The 14,485-nt window shown below is 69.7% G+C and overlaps 1 protein-coding gene across 1 annotated transcript; it reads right to left on the bottom strand.

The window, feature by feature from the left end:
* Window positions 1-3,850: 3,850 nt before the first annotated feature.
* On the bottom strand, window positions 3,851-5,808 carry PRR35 (proline rich 35; the record flags this gene model as incomplete). The annotated part of the gene is made up of 2 exons (XM_080830596.1): window positions 3,851-4,484; window positions 4,712-5,808. 2 exons carry the CDS (start codon window positions 5,806-5,808, stop codon window positions 3,851-3,853), a joined length of 1,731 nt encoding a protein of 576 aa, XP_080686722.1.
* Between the last annotated feature and the right edge of the window lie 8,677 nt (window positions 5,809-14,485).

Raw genomic sequence — 14,485 nt, forward strand, 5'->3', positions numbered from 1 at the left:
CCTTTGCTCCTGGTTTGCAGAGGAGAAAATGCAGGTTCAGCCTGAGAGGGGATCTCACCCTGGAGAAGTGGACCAGGGGTGTGGAGGCTCCCAGCCCAGCCGTGTGCCACCCCAGGGTGCCTCTGGGGCTGCCCCTCTTCTGCGTTGCCTTACCTCAGGTAGGCCCAGAGAAGCTGCAAGAGGCTTGGCACCCGGGGTGCCTCTGAAGATGGGGGACAGTGAGGGGCCGCTCCCCTGCCCTGCCCTGCCCAGCCCAGCTACCCCAGCCCTGCCTGCTTCTGCCTGATTAGGACGCTGGGACCGGGGCACCTGGCCAGACTGGCCGCCTGGGGGAATGCTGGCAGCTGGCCCAGCGCAAGGTCTGCAGGCTTCAGGGGCTGGGCCCAAAGCTCGGGCCTTCTGGGCCCTGGACCAGCAGGGCCATGGCCTGAGTGGACATGGGGGCCATGAGTGCTTGGGCACCCTAACCTGGGGTGTGCAGAGGGCCCAGCTTTGGAGGCTGTGAAGTTTGGAGGGGAGGCTGGGAGGCAGCTGGTTGGTGGCTGCCAATGACGTCTGAACCAACTCCAGGATGAAGGCAGAAGGCAGCTGGGACCTGCGGCAGCAGAAGCTCCAGTGCAGGGAGGGGTGGCCAGCAGCCCCAGAGGCGCGGCCAACCCCCAGTGTGTCTCCCACAGTGGCCCCGGGGTCCCGGGGGCTGCACCGGGCTCGGATGGGAGCCCACGGGTCAGGCCAGCCTCACGCGGTACTGGTACACCTTGATGGCGCGTCCCCCACACCTGCCACCACGAGCTGGCCCTGGGGCGCACAAGCCACAGTGCCTCAGGCCCTCGGACGCCAGGCAGATGGGCATGGACCTTAGGGAACAGGGTCACGCTGCCGTCCACATCAGGGCACACACCTCCAGGGTTGCCAAAGGCATGCCCTGTCAGGGAGCCCAGGGGCTGGCGGGCACTGCGCGCCAGCCGCACATCCCTGAACTCCTTGCTCACGGTGCGGCCCCTATTGGGCCCCGGGCCCGCCCAGTGGGGACCCTCCAGCCCCAACATGGAGACTGGGGCCCGTGGCTGCAAGACGGGGCTCAGTGGGACACGGTGCACGGCCCCCGGCATGGAGTCTCTCACCAGAAGGTGGCTGGCAGCCTCCACAGCCAGCCCCCAGGGGGCTGGGAAGGCGCCCACCGTGACCTCGTGGCCCTGGGGGGCTTGGGCAGTGTGCTGAAGTGCGCGGACAGCCCCACGGACGAGGTCGCTGACCGCCACGAGCCCAGGGCTATCATAGCCACATCCTCCGGCACCGAGGCCCTGGCCCCTGGCAGGTGGCAGATGGACTGTCCTTCGAGGTCCATCACGTGGACACAGGGCACAGGCGCACCTCCAGCCGTCACGAAAAGCAGGCCATCGGGCACCTGGGGGGCTCAGTGGATTAAAGCCTCTGCCTTCGGCTCAGGTCATGATCCCAGGATCCTGGGATCGAGCCCCGCATCGGGCTCTCTGCTCAGCGGCGAGCCTGCTTTCCTTCTCTCTCTCTGCCTGCCTCTCTGCCTACTTGTGATCTCCGTCTGTCAAATAAATAAACAAAATAAGATAAAATAAAAAAGGCAGGCTGTCCAGGGAGCAGGGCAGATCCCAGGGTCCTCCTGCGGCCCCTGAAGGCACCAGGATCTGCCCAAGCAGTGAGGGCCGGCAGGAGCGAGCAGGGTTTCTGGGTGGGTCCATCTCACAGAGCAGGCCGTGAGGGGCAGCCTGCCAGCGGGGACCAGAAGACAGACAGGCGTGTGTGGCTAGGGGTCATGGTCTCGGTTGCTCTGAGCCGAGGTCCTGAGGCCGGGCCCAGTGCAGGACTGCAAGAGAAATGGTGCTGCTGTGGGCCAAGCAGAGGCGACTCCTGTCCCCCTGCTCCCTTCTGGGAGTGCTGGTGTACTCCCGTTTCACACTTGAGGAAACTAAGGCACGGCGGTGGGGGGCTGGCTTCAAAGCTAGTCCCACCAGGTCCTGAGTGCTGGCCCGATCTACAAGCCCGGCAACCAGCCATGGGTCCAGGTCTCCTTTTTCCAGATGCGGCCCCTGGATCACAATTCTGGGGGACATGGGACCTGTGAAGGTTGCTGCAGGTTTTGCTCTGAGGCCTCCATGGGCCCCCGGGGATTGGGAGGTCTCAAGGTGTGTGTGAGGGGGTGGGGGTAGAGGCTGGGGGTGGGGGGACGGTGACAGAGGGGCAGTGTTTCTCAAACTCCTCCTCCAGGGAACCCTACCTTCCTTCAGCCAAGGAAAGTAACCCTTCTTGGGGGCAGCCCAAGGCTCTGGCCATCGCCCCCACGAGGCCCCTGGAGACTTCCAGTCCCTGCAGGGTGAGGCAGCGGGGCTTTCCGAGGCCTCTCTGTGTGCTCCCGCTCAGAGAGGCGGGGTGGGGGGGGCTCCTGCCTGGGGCTAGCATCCCTGGGAGGCCCCGAGCAAACATCCGTGTGGGGCAGCCTCACCCACACTCCCCCAGTAGGACCGCGGGGTCAGGCCCTCGGGAAAGTGGGGGAAAGGGGCTGTACCCCTTGCATGTGGGCTGGGTCACTCACCAGGGTCTGGGGTGGGGAATCTGCAAGGGGTTCATCCTGGCCCTCCCCCAGACTGTCAGGGCTGGGTCCTGCTTCTACACCTGCGGAACCGGGTTGATGCCCCCAAGCTCACGTCTGCCTGGTGGGTGATGAGAGATCTGGGAGCAGAGACACACGGGGGTGTCAGTGGAGGACCAAGGAGGAGTGGGTCTCCCTTGGACTCTCTGGGAAGCTCCAGGAAGGGAGGGGTCAGCCCCCACCGGTGACCCAGAGCACTTCCCACCGGGCTGGCCCACACCCCAGCTCTGGACTTGGCCTCCCAATGCCCCATGGCGGGGTGGACGGCCGATGCTATCTGCTGCCCAATTAATGGGCAGCCTTAGGTCCTGCTCCGACTGGCCCCAGCCTGGCTGGTCCAGCTTGGAGAGCCAGGCACAGGCAGGAACTGCCCTCCCTGGGGCCATTCCCGGGTGGGTACAGAGGTATGGCCAGTTCCCGGGGACAGGAGCGATTAGCTAGGTACAAGGGTCCCCTAGGCTCCCCTCCCTGGCTGCCCCCGTCTGTGGGAAGGGCCCAGTGTGGCCGAGCAGAGAGGGAGGCAATGAGCTGTGAAGGCCGCCCGATGCCTATCGTGGCTGCAGGGGCTGGCTGGGGCCCAGCGAAGTCCACGCCGGGCAAACAGCCCTGGGCCACAGAATGTGGGGGCACCCCTTAACCATAGAGGGAGCAGCCTCCAGCCAGGCTCTGACATCCGAGCTGCCCTGGCCAGACCCGTGGGCTGAAGGCAGGCCCAGGGGTCCGAGTCCCCCAGCAAGGTGCCCACACACAGGCCGGACCGGCGCCTAGACCAGACACACCTGCCCCCCCACCTCTCCCGGCTCAACCCCCTTGAGGGAAGGCCCCCATTCTATTCCCCTACCGAGGGGGGCACGGTGGTGGATACCCAGCAGGCTGGGCCTGGATGCTGCCCACTCAGATGCTGAGACCAGGGACATTTCCTTGGCGGGGACCGTCCCAGGGCTGATGCCGGAACGGCAGGGGAAGAAGGAGGCCCAGACCGGGTATGTGAAGATGGTTTCTATTCAAACACTCACAACAGTGATCGATAAGGAGCTATGACTCTCTGCTGTCCCTTGTGGCCCCAAAGACAGGCCACGGCTGCAGCCCGGAGGTCAGTCCATGGGCATGCTGGACAGGCTCTGGGCCACAACCCCGGGGCTGGGGCAGGTGGGGGGCCGGGCGTCAGACGCGGGGTGGGGGGGCCCTGTCTGCTAAAAGCAGAGGGAACAGCAGACGCTGCGGTCACACCTCCGCACCGGGGGTGCCCTGGAGGCTGGGGACAGCCTCAGGGGGCCAGGAGCCCCCAGGGCCACCACGGGCCCCCCAGCTGCTGCCAGGAACAACAGGGTCCTCTGGGGCCTGAAGGGGCAGGCCCGGGGGTGGGACGCTGGAGTCAGCCTCGCACTTGGTGGTGTGGCTAGAGAAAGGTTCAGCTGTCGTGGGGCCCAGCATGCTCGGGGGCTCAGGGGTGCCCCGGGCCAGCGTGGGGCCCAGCTCCAGCCGCGGCCAGGCCCCCACAGGCCCCTTGGGCCCCTCGCTGGGCGCCCGCTTCACAGAGAGGTCGAGGGGGGCGTCTGGGGGCCGCACAGCCCGCTCCAGGGCCTGGTGGATGGTGAGCAGCTCCTGGCGGATCTTGCCCAGCCGCTCCCGCAGAGGCCGCGGGGCCGGGCCCCCCCCAGGCACCAGCTGCCCCAGGCGCTGCTCCACCCTGGCGTAGTCCCCGAGGGCCCGGGTCAGGTCCTCACCCACGTGCCCGGGACCGCCTGGCACCAGGCCCGGGGGCTGCTGGTGCAGGGGCGCCGCAGGGCTCGGGGGCTCGGTGCCGCCTGGCTCCTTGTCGTCAGGCCAGAGCGTCGTGGAGGGGCCAGTCCGAAGGCTGGGAGATAGAAGCCAGTCAGAGGCTGCACCCGTGGCCCCCGTCCCTGCCCCCCTCCACCGGGAACCTCTTTGCAGCCTGCCCGAGGGGCTTGGGATCCCAGAACGGTAGAGTATGGCTCCCTGGCCTTGGTTTCCCCCTGTGGACTGAAGAATGGGACCCAGCCACCCAGGCCAGCTCGCCTCCCTCCCCTCCGCACCCCCGTGGCCAGGGGCCCAGACACTTACCTGCTATGGGCGCTGAACTTCACTGTGCCAGAGGGGCCCTTCAGGGGCTCCAACCTGCTTCCCAGGGGCAGCTTTCTCTTGGGGTCACTCTGGGCAGCCTGGTCCAGCTCCGCCTCTTGCCCTGAGTCCCTCGAGGCTCCACGGGGCCAGGGCCTGCCCAGCCCGGGTACTGGGACCTTCAGCAGCCCTGGGGCCAGGGTCCCAGGGGGCCCCTTTGGGGCGGCTAGGGGCTTGGCAGGGGCAGACTTGCTGGCCGGCAGCCCCAGCGTATGCTCCAGCAGCAGGGGGTAGTACAAGCGGGGGACCAGGGCAGGGCGCTCGGGGGTCTGTGGGGAGGGGAAAGCAGAGGTGGGGGGCAACAGGGGGCTGGCAGAGGCCAGAAAGGGCATGTGGGCTGCGGCGGCCAGGGAGGGTCCCAGGTAGGAGAAGAGACCAGGGCCCAGAGGACAGTTGACACCTAGCAGGGACAGATGGAGGCTCTGGGCCTCAGGGAACTCGCTGGGGGTGGGCGGGGGGTAGCAGGGGACGCCCCTGCTCTCAGGGCCAGCGGCAGCCGCCTCCACCACAGCTATGCCCCTTCGGCCGCCACCCGGCCCCGGCTTCCACGCCTCGGCCAGAAGCCCCCCAGGGCCCACGTCCTTCTGGGCGTCCCGGGCCCCGGGGGAGGGGGCCCCGCGGGACCCGTCAGCCCCCAGCTTTGGGCCCCCCACGCGGCGTTGCAGGGAGAGGCCCTGGGGGGCCGGGTCGGGCGTGGGGGGCGAGTCGGGGAGCCGGGGTCCCCGGGGCTGGGGCCGGCGGCCCGGGTGTGCGGGGCCCGCGGGGCCGTCGGGGCTGGGCGCGCGGGGCCGGGGCCCGGCGGGGGCGCGGCGGCAGGCCCAGTCCGGGGAGTCGAGCAGCAGCGAGAGGGAGTCCTTGCAGAGGCTGTACTTCATGTGGTTGTACAGGTGCGACTTCTCCAGGCAGGTGAACGGGCACTGGAAGCACTTGTAGTTGTAGGGTTTGCCCCACGGCCGCGGGATGTAGTGCGGCTTCTTGGGTTTCCGCGCCCGCGCCCGCGCCCCGGCGCCCAGGCGGCAGGAGCCCGCCTCCCGGGACATGGCAGCCGCTAGCGGGCGGGCCCGGGCCCCATGGCCACCTGCGCACAGGGGCCTTGGTCAGCGGCCGCCCCCCGACCGGCTCCCCACCGCCCCGGGCGCGCGGCTCCGAGCGCCACCTCCGCCCTGCGGCCTGCGCCGCGCCGCGCGCCCCTCCCCCACCCCCTCCTTCAGCCGCGCGCGCTCGCGGCCAGTGCCCCGACGGCGGGTGAGCACGAACGACCCCAGTTCAGAGTGACCGGGGCGGACAGCGAGTGCTCCTGCAGGGGGGCAGGTCGCAGCGCGCCCGGAAACGGCGGCCGAAGCCGCTGCTTCTCCGAAACCCAGGGCGACCAGGCATCCTGTGTTTTATCTGTGGACCCCGCGCTGGCGCCCCCGCCCGCCCCCGCCCGCCAGCCCCCAGCAGGCCCCCTTCTGGGCTGATTCCATCTGTGCCAACCGGCTGAGTGACTCTAGGCCAGGTGTGGCGAGGCCGGTTCCCGGGGACACTAGCCCTTCCCAGTCTTGCTCCCCCCCAGAGCCCTCCTCTGTGCAGGGAAGCCAAGATGAACACGGCCCGCGAGAGACCAGACCAGCTCCGAGCCTCACTAGCACGGGTGCGCGTGCGCGCGTGTGCCCGCGCGTGTGTGCCTGCTCCAGCAGGCTTCTGGGTGGGCACTGGAGGGGGTCAGCCTCGTGTGGGGCCAGGCGGGGGGGTGGGGACGTCCCGGCACGGCCCCACGGCACGGCCACCTGCTCAGCCTGGCCATCTGGGTGACTTCAGGCAGGTCAGCGGCCCAGCCCGCAGCGGCCAAGCTCAGCCAAGACCCTCCTCTCCCCACACCCCACACACTCGCTCAGAAGCGGCTCCACACTCCATCTGGGCCGCCACCTGGGCCATCCACCGCCCCAGTGTGCGCCTGCGTGGGGCACATGGTGAGTGTGTGCACACCGGCTTCGGGTGTGTGCACACGAGCGTTACAAGGCTCCAGATGAACCCTTACCCGGCGCCTAGAGGGGCAGCCTCTGCATGGCTGGGCCGACTCGGTAGAGTCAGCTGCCGGAACACAAGGGGCCCAGGCACTCGTGCACACACGCACACGCACACACACACACACACACACCCTGCTCAGAGTGGACATGGCGGCGGTGCCCATGAGAGGACTCAGAGCTCAGCCGGGGCGGTGAGGAGGCACCTGGACACATGCACGGGAACGTGCACACACACCCGAGCATATACATGGGAACAGACACGCTTACAGATGTGCATACGCACACACTCGACCTGTTCCCCCGGACTCAGGGCTGTCCAGGGGGTTGAGCAGGGCAGGGCTAGGGTGTAGTGCAGCCACGGGGCACAGGCCGTCCCCCCTGCTGGCCTTCAGGCTCTGCACACGGCCGGCAGTCACGTGGGCTGCCCCACAACACCGGGTGCCCCCCCGAGGGGTGGAGAGAGCACCGGAAGGAGCCCTTCAAAGGGGGATCAGCATGGCAACCACGGGGGCATGGGGGGGTGGGTGGAGAAAACAGACGGATGAGAACTAACTGGTTTGTGAGTGTCCATGTCTTGTAGGGGACGGGGCTTGGAAAAGGGCGTGGGGGTTGGGAGCAGGGGGCTGGGCTCGGGAAAGGGCCCGGGGCTCCCCGAGGGGCAGCAGACCCACTTGGACTTGGTGGTGGGAGCAGAGGTGGGCCCCATCCCTGTCTCCCGAACCCTCCCCAAGATACAGATGACAAATGGGCCTGTGTGCTTGGGAGACAGAGACGGCTGCACCGGGGCCATCGATCACCCAGCCCTGGGAGCCACACAGCTGTGCCGCCTGGTGCCACCACCCAGCCCACCTCCCAGTCAGGCCCCTGGACTCAGGAGGTGGCGGGCTCTTCCCGTGCTTCCTCTTCGTGTCATTCACCTGCGTGTGCGTCGTGGGGGGGGGGCCTTGTTCAGGCAACATCTTAGCAGCTACTCACCCCATGGGGACCCAGAGGACACCTGGCACCCACCCAGTATGCTTGTGCACGAGCAGAAGACACCCCCAGACACCAGCAAGCACCCCCCCCCACAAAAGCATGTTCGTTTGCACACGTGTCCGTACGCGTGACTGGGTCCTTGGGCAGCCTGCTCGCCCAGACACCTGAGCCCACTAGCCCTTCCCTGCCCAGGAGAGAACCGGTGCCCAGGCAGGAGAAGGATGCCCCACCCCAGGGAGGAGATAGGGCACCGTGTGCCCACAGCCACCATCGGCCGGCAGGGAGATTGGAGCTCACCCATCCCCCCTGGCCCCCCAGAGACTTGGCCAGAGCCCCACAGGGCTAAGGTGGAGACCCCAACTCCTTCCCCCTCCCCAGCACACCGCACCCCTGGAGGGAGGGTGCCCTCCTACAGGAACAGGGCTGCGCCCGGGGGTCCCCCGAGCAGAAGTGAGGGGGACATGGGGGTTGGGGCTGCCCCGGCTGCGCCTGGACACTCCCGGAGTCCCGCCGCCCCCGCGCCCTTCGAGCCCCACCCGGCCCCGCACGGCCCCCAAACTTCGCGCCGCCGCCCGCGCCCGCCCTACCTGCGCGCTGGCCGATCGGAGCCCGCGGCGCCCGGCGAAGTCTGCGCGTGGCCCCCAAGACGCGGCGGGAAGTTCCCGCCCCAGCCCCGCCGGGTGCCAGCCGCGAGCCCGGAGCCCGCGGGACCGGCTCGGGCCCCTCGGGGCAGCGACACGGACTCCCGCAGGGAAACTGAGGCCCGGCGCTGGGAGCGGCCCCCGCGCGGTCTGCGGTCACTCACTCGGCGGCGAGTCCCCGAAGCGCCCGCCGCCGACCGCGCGCGCCCCCCCGACGCCGACTCGCGCCCACCGAAGTTGGCGGCGGGATGGCGCGCGTGCGCCACGGCGCGCGGGGGCTCGGGGGCGCTGCGACCTCCGACCCGGGCTCGCGGGGGAGGGGACTCGCGAGCGCGGGGAGCGGTCTCCCAGGTGCCCCCCGCCCACAGCCACCCCCTCGCCCGCACTCACCTCGCGCGCCAGGACCCGCTTGCTCAGCCCTCTCCGCGGCGCCGGCGAGTCCCGGGGGGACCGGTGGCCGGTGACACCCGTGGCACCGCCCGAGCGGGCAGGGACGGATGGGGAGCTCTGTGGACGAGCGGGGAGTGGAGGCGCAGGTGTGCGGCCGAACGAGGGGCGCCGGCCCCGTCCCCGCCCCCGTCGCCTGCAGGCTGCTGCGGGGGTGCGCGGAGGCGGCCAGGTCTCCCGGGTCCCCGCAGCGGTGTGACGGGGTGTCAGCGGCCCAGGGCGCAGGGAGAGGCGCCGTCAGCACTCATCCGTCAGGGCAGGGCTCTGGCCCCTGACAGCCGCCCTCCGAGCCAAGGCCTGGGGGCTGAGCCCTGGGACAGGGGAGCTGTGGGGCACAGAGCCAGCCTGGGGAGGGCTGCAGCCCAGCCTCGGATGGGGCAGGAGCCCAGCCTGGCCAGGAGACAGAGCCCAGCAGGGCTGGAGGAGCCCGGCAGCAGAGCCCAGGGCACCCACGGTGGAGCCAGTCTCCTTCCCCCACCAGCACTCCCCAGCCAAGCTCGTCTCCAAACAGAAGGCTGAACGGATCTACACTCCCGAAGCCCCTGCCCTGCCCAGTGATGGCTCCAGGCTCAGGAAAGGGTGGTCACCGTGGACTCACGTTCCCCTTTCTGGAAACGCCACCTTAGGGGGGTGGCAGGGGCTCACCTCTCTGCCTGCCGGTCCTGCAAAGGGCCTGCGTTGCCTCTGGGAGGACCTGTGGTGGAGGAGGGGCGGGGCAGGGACAGCCTCTGGTGTCCGGGGGGGCCCCCCATAGAAGCCCCTGCTGCTCCTGTCCTCGCGGCCAGACCTGTTCCCAGCCCACCTCCCCAAGGACGCCGATTCCGTGTTGCTCCTCAAGCTGCCGAAATCTAATGGTCCCGGGTCTCACTTCTCAGCTGGATCCTGGTAGAAGTTCATCTGCCTCACGGGTTCTGCTCCAGACGTGAACACAGACATGCCGGGGGCAGGACCAGACTCCATCTCTGGCGGAGTCTTGCCTTTGTTTGGGGGGAGGGTGCCTTCACCCAGAGATGGCTAAGGAAGGCCCGTGAGGGTCTCCTTCACCCTCCCTGCGGGCCGAGGTCCAGGCTCCAGGGTAGTCTCCACTCAGTTTGGGGGGAAGGGAGAAGTGTCCTCTAGGGGCTCTGAGTATTACATCTCAAGTGGGGCATCCAGAGGAGGGCCCTGGATCCAGAGTCCAACACCCCCAACCCCCATGACCCTGGCCTCCGTTTCCCCATCTGTGCAGGAGGGTGACAGGCTGCGGCTCAGACGTCGGCATGGGTCCCCCGGGGCTCTGGTCACCTGTGACAGGCATCACGAGCAGGAGCCTGTGGTTCTGGGGGAGCCCAGGGCAAAGAGACTGGTTGGAGGGTGAGCGTCTCCTTCCTGGCCCAGGGCCACCTTCCCTGACGCCACCTGAGCGGACTCGCTTCTTCTCCTCGTCAGGTCCGAAGGGTAGGGCTGGGGGCTGGGTGGCACAGCGCGCCAGCCTTCTCCTCTCCGCCCGCCTGGCCTGGCCCAGCTGACCAGCTGACCGTGCAGGCAGCCCTAGGCCGGGAGACAGCTTGAGTGGCCGTCACGCCAGCAGCCCCGTGGAGAGGAGAGGCCAGGAGGCCTGTTCTTCTGCACACGGGCCCCTGGATGTGCTCAGTCGGGCCCGGGTCCCTCGTCACAGGCCAGGACCGGAGGGGGGCAAGGGCACAGGCCACCCAGAGACGGCGTGGGATGCAGGCTCCCAGGCCTTGGCCGCTGGGCCCCAGGGACACTTCCTTGCTCCCCCACCCGCTCTGGCCGAGCCCTCTGAGTCTGGGAGGGGCCGCAGCCGCCAGCCCAGGGGATGGGCTCGCTGGAGGCTGTGGCCCTCACTTAGGGAAGGAAGGTGCTGGGCCAGAGAGTCCCGGGTGCAGGGACCTTGCCTTTCCACGGGCGGAGAGGACAGCCACAGACGCCCGCCCTCGTGAGCCCAGAGAGGAGGGAGGAAGCTGGGACTCCAGGCGACGGGACACAGAGGAGGCCACTCCTGTGCATGGCCTTTTGAGTCTGAGTTTGAGGAAGAGGAGAGGTGGTGGCACCTCCACGGGGCTCAGCACCCGGGGGCGTGACCTGTATGCGTCAGGGGGCTTCCAGGAGGGTCTGCGTGGGGGTGGGCCCCAGAGCCCAACTGGGTGGTGGCAGCCCGTGGCCTTTGCATGGGAGTGTGAGTCTGGCCGGCCCCCAGGGGCACCGGTGACTGTCCCCACCCCCTGCAGCTCGGCAAGGCTGGCACGTCGATGCCAGCCCCTTGCCCCCTGTGCCTCTGCCCAAGGCTCATCCGCTCCCTCATCACTAGGGCATCTTTCCACTCAGGAGCAGGGGTGGGGGTGGGTCACGACCCCCGGTGGGGACCTACTCCACATGTTGGGAGGAGCTTGGGTCCGGACCCCTGAAGCAGGACAGGGCCGCCCATGGCTCTGGGGCTTGGTCACCGTGTGGCTCCGAGCTCTGAGACCCCTGCATCGTTCCCCTCACCGGCAGAGGGCTGGGAGGGCACTTGGTCTCCAGGGGCTTCAGGCACCGGTGGGCTTTAGGGTAGTAGCATCTCTTCAGCGGGTCCGGGTGCAGCGTGCGGTGGGGATCCCCGACCCTCCCTCTGACCCCTGCCAGAGCCTCACTTTGGCCATTTACCACCTCCGCCTGGCTTACCCACGGCAGTCCGCCTGTCACCTCCATTCAGGCTGCGGCGTCCGTGCAGGGGGGCGGCAGGGAGGGCGGGGGGCCGGGGTTAGGCCCACAGAGGCCCTGTCTCACCTCCTCAGTGTCCGCGCGCAGCCCTCTCCAGGACAGGCACGATGGCTGGGGACTCTCCCCCCGGGCAGGGCAGTGCGGGGCCAACGCCTAGACGGCCTGGAGCCCCCAGGCAGGGTCTGGGAGCCCCTGGGAGAGGTGAGCGCCGCACGGGGCCCCCTGCGCCCGGAACACGAGTCAGCCTGTGTCCTTCTTCCTTCTCGGCTCTGACAGGGCATCAGGGAGTTCTGGCTCGAAGGGCTGGGCCCAGGGCTTGGGCCAAAGGAGCCAGGGTCCCACCTGAGGGACCCGGAGGCCAGCCTGAGGCTGTTGACCGGCCAGCCCCATGCGGATCATGGGAGACTCCCGGCCACTTGTGAGGGAAGCCGTGGTGGCAGCGACGGGCGAGGACGGGCACAGGCCTGGGGTCCCCACTGCGGGCTAGGGAGGGCCAGGCACACGCAGAGCCTGGGGAATTCTCAGGGAATCCGTGCGGCAGCCCAAACAGGCCCAGGGACGTGGGGTGCAGCAGGCCCCCCCCAAGGGAGGAGACCCCGCTGGGAAGCTGCCGGCACTGGGCGGGGGACCCCAGGAGAAGCCCTGCGGCGGCAGCTCCCCCGGACCTGCCACGGTGACTCTCGGTCTGCCCAGGCGTGCTCTGCCGTGCCCTCCCCCAGCCGGCGGCAGGCTCCGTCCTCTGGAGGCCCCCGCGGCCCCTCCCACGGCTCTGTCGCGGACACGCCGGCCCCCGGCCACTCTGGGCTGAGGTCTGTGGGGAGACTCGCCGTGTGCCTCGGGCTGCTCCCTGGAGGGGCCGGGGAGAGCTGGGTGCAGCGGGAGCGAGCTCCCTGTCATGGGAGGCATGCGAGCTCTGGCCGCGGAGTGGCCAGACGGGTGCGATGCGGGGCTGAGGCCACCCGAACCCCCACCCGCTTGCGAGCCAGTGTGGGCCGAGCAGCGCCTGGGGCCGACAGCAGCCATATGCTGGGAGAGGAGCTGTGTGCCCGGCTGCTTGGCCCCGGGGGCCCGGCCTTGCTGGGCCTGTCACACACGATTTTCCCCGCCTGAGTGGCAGGCCAGCCAGCGGGGGGGGGGGGGGGGGCAGGGGGGCTGCCCAGCCGCCGCGCCGGCTCCGGGTCCCCCCACGGCTCTCTTGACACCGGGCCCGAGACTCTGGGGTAGACCCAAGCGCCGGGCCTCGAGCTCTGGCCGCCCGCTCTCTGGCTGAGCGCCTGGCCCCGGCGTGGTCAGCCCCCGGCCGGGTCAGGGTCGGGGGCCCCGAGAGGAGCCCCGCTTGGCGGGCAGGCGAGGAACAGCTCTGCGGCTCGGTGGTGGGCGGACGGCCAGGGGTGCACGCGGGCTGTGTGGGTGCCCGGGGCAGGCGGGAGAGCGCCGGGAGCCTCGGCCCTGTCAGCCCGGCGCCCACCGCCGGGAGGAGGCCGCGGCTAATTTGTACACTAAGTGCTTCTGACAGGGACGCCTCACAAGTGAGAACACAGCACCGCCCGCCTGGAGAAGGCCGCCGAGGCCGAGCGGGCAGTGAGGCGGCCCGAACGAGAGGCCAGGCCAGCGGGCCGAGACGGGGAGGAGGGCCCGGGCCCAGGGGCCAGAAGGTGGGAGACCGAGCAGGCTGAGGTGGGGAGCTGGGGCCCCACAGCAGGGCGGGGGACGGCCCCTGGCCTTGGGCCTGCTCCCCGTTTCGGTAGCACTGGGACCCGGGTGCCTCCAGCCACAGCCAAGGGCTTGGCGGGTGAGTCCGCGCCCCGGCCAGCCTGGCCGGCCCCCCGTCCCTTCTCCCCCCCACCAGCCGCCTCCCCAGGGGCCCAGGTCCTGACCCAGGCCAAGCCCCACCTCACCCCTTGCCAGGATCCTCCATGAGCTCCCAAGTCACAACGAAGACTCCGGACTATGGGGGTCCCCCAACTCCTCCCCGGACACTGTGTGCCCTTTGGGGCTGGGGACACCCGGCCCCCGTTCCATCGCCATCTCCCTGCTAGAGCCTCCTCTCCTGCAGGCTAGGGTTCAAGGGGAGGGGGTAGGCACACAGCCCCCTCCCCCCAGTGGAGACCCCTGCCTGGCCTGGCACCACAAGGACCCTGGGAACCCACTGTTTCCACATCTTGCTTCTGGAGGCTTCCAGGTAAGGACGCCGGTCCAGGCTGCTGGGACGCCTGGGGGTGACAGGGCCGGCTCTTTGCCCACTCCAGGTGGACACGCCCCTGCCCCACGGGACAAGGCCCAGCGCGGCCGGCGCAGCCGCGATGGAGCAGGGCGCCCGTGAGATGTGTTGTGGCAGCTGCCCCGCTGCCCGAGGCCCGCCCGGAGCGAACACTGCTGGTGGCTTTAATTGCTTTCACATTCGATAGGCTGGCCTGTGACAGGCCTCTTACACCCGCCCGAGCGCCAGCCTCCACACCCCCTCTACTCTGCAGCCTCCGTGGGGTGGGGGGGAGGAGGGCTGTGCAAACCGCAGCCCAGGGAGCGCTCAGCAGGCCTGTCACCCGTGGGACGGGGACGGCGCCCCCCCCGAGCGGGCAGGAGGGGCCGAGTGGCAGCAGGACAGCCACCACGTCCCCTGTCACCCGTGGGACGGGGACGGCGCCCCCCGAGCGGGCAGGAGGGGCCGAGTGGCAGCAGGACAGCCACCACGTCCCCTGTCACCCGTGGGACGGGGACGGCGCCCCCCGAGCGGGCAGGAGGGGCCGAGTGGCAGCAGGACAGCCACCACGTCCCCTGTCACCCGTGGGACGGGGATGGCGCCCCCCGAGCGGGCAGGAGGGGCCGAGTGGCAGCAGGACAGCCACCACGTCCCCTGTCACCCGTGGGACGGGGACGGCGCCCCCCCCGAGCGGGCAGGAGGGGCCGAGTGGCAGCAGGACAGCCACCACGTCCCCTGTCAC

The sequence above is a fragment of the Martes martes genome, assembly GCF_963455335.1.
Source record: "Martes martes genome assembly, chromosome: 18".
NCBI classification, from domain to species: Eukaryota; Metazoa; Chordata; class Mammalia; order Carnivora; family Mustelidae; genus Martes; species Martes martes.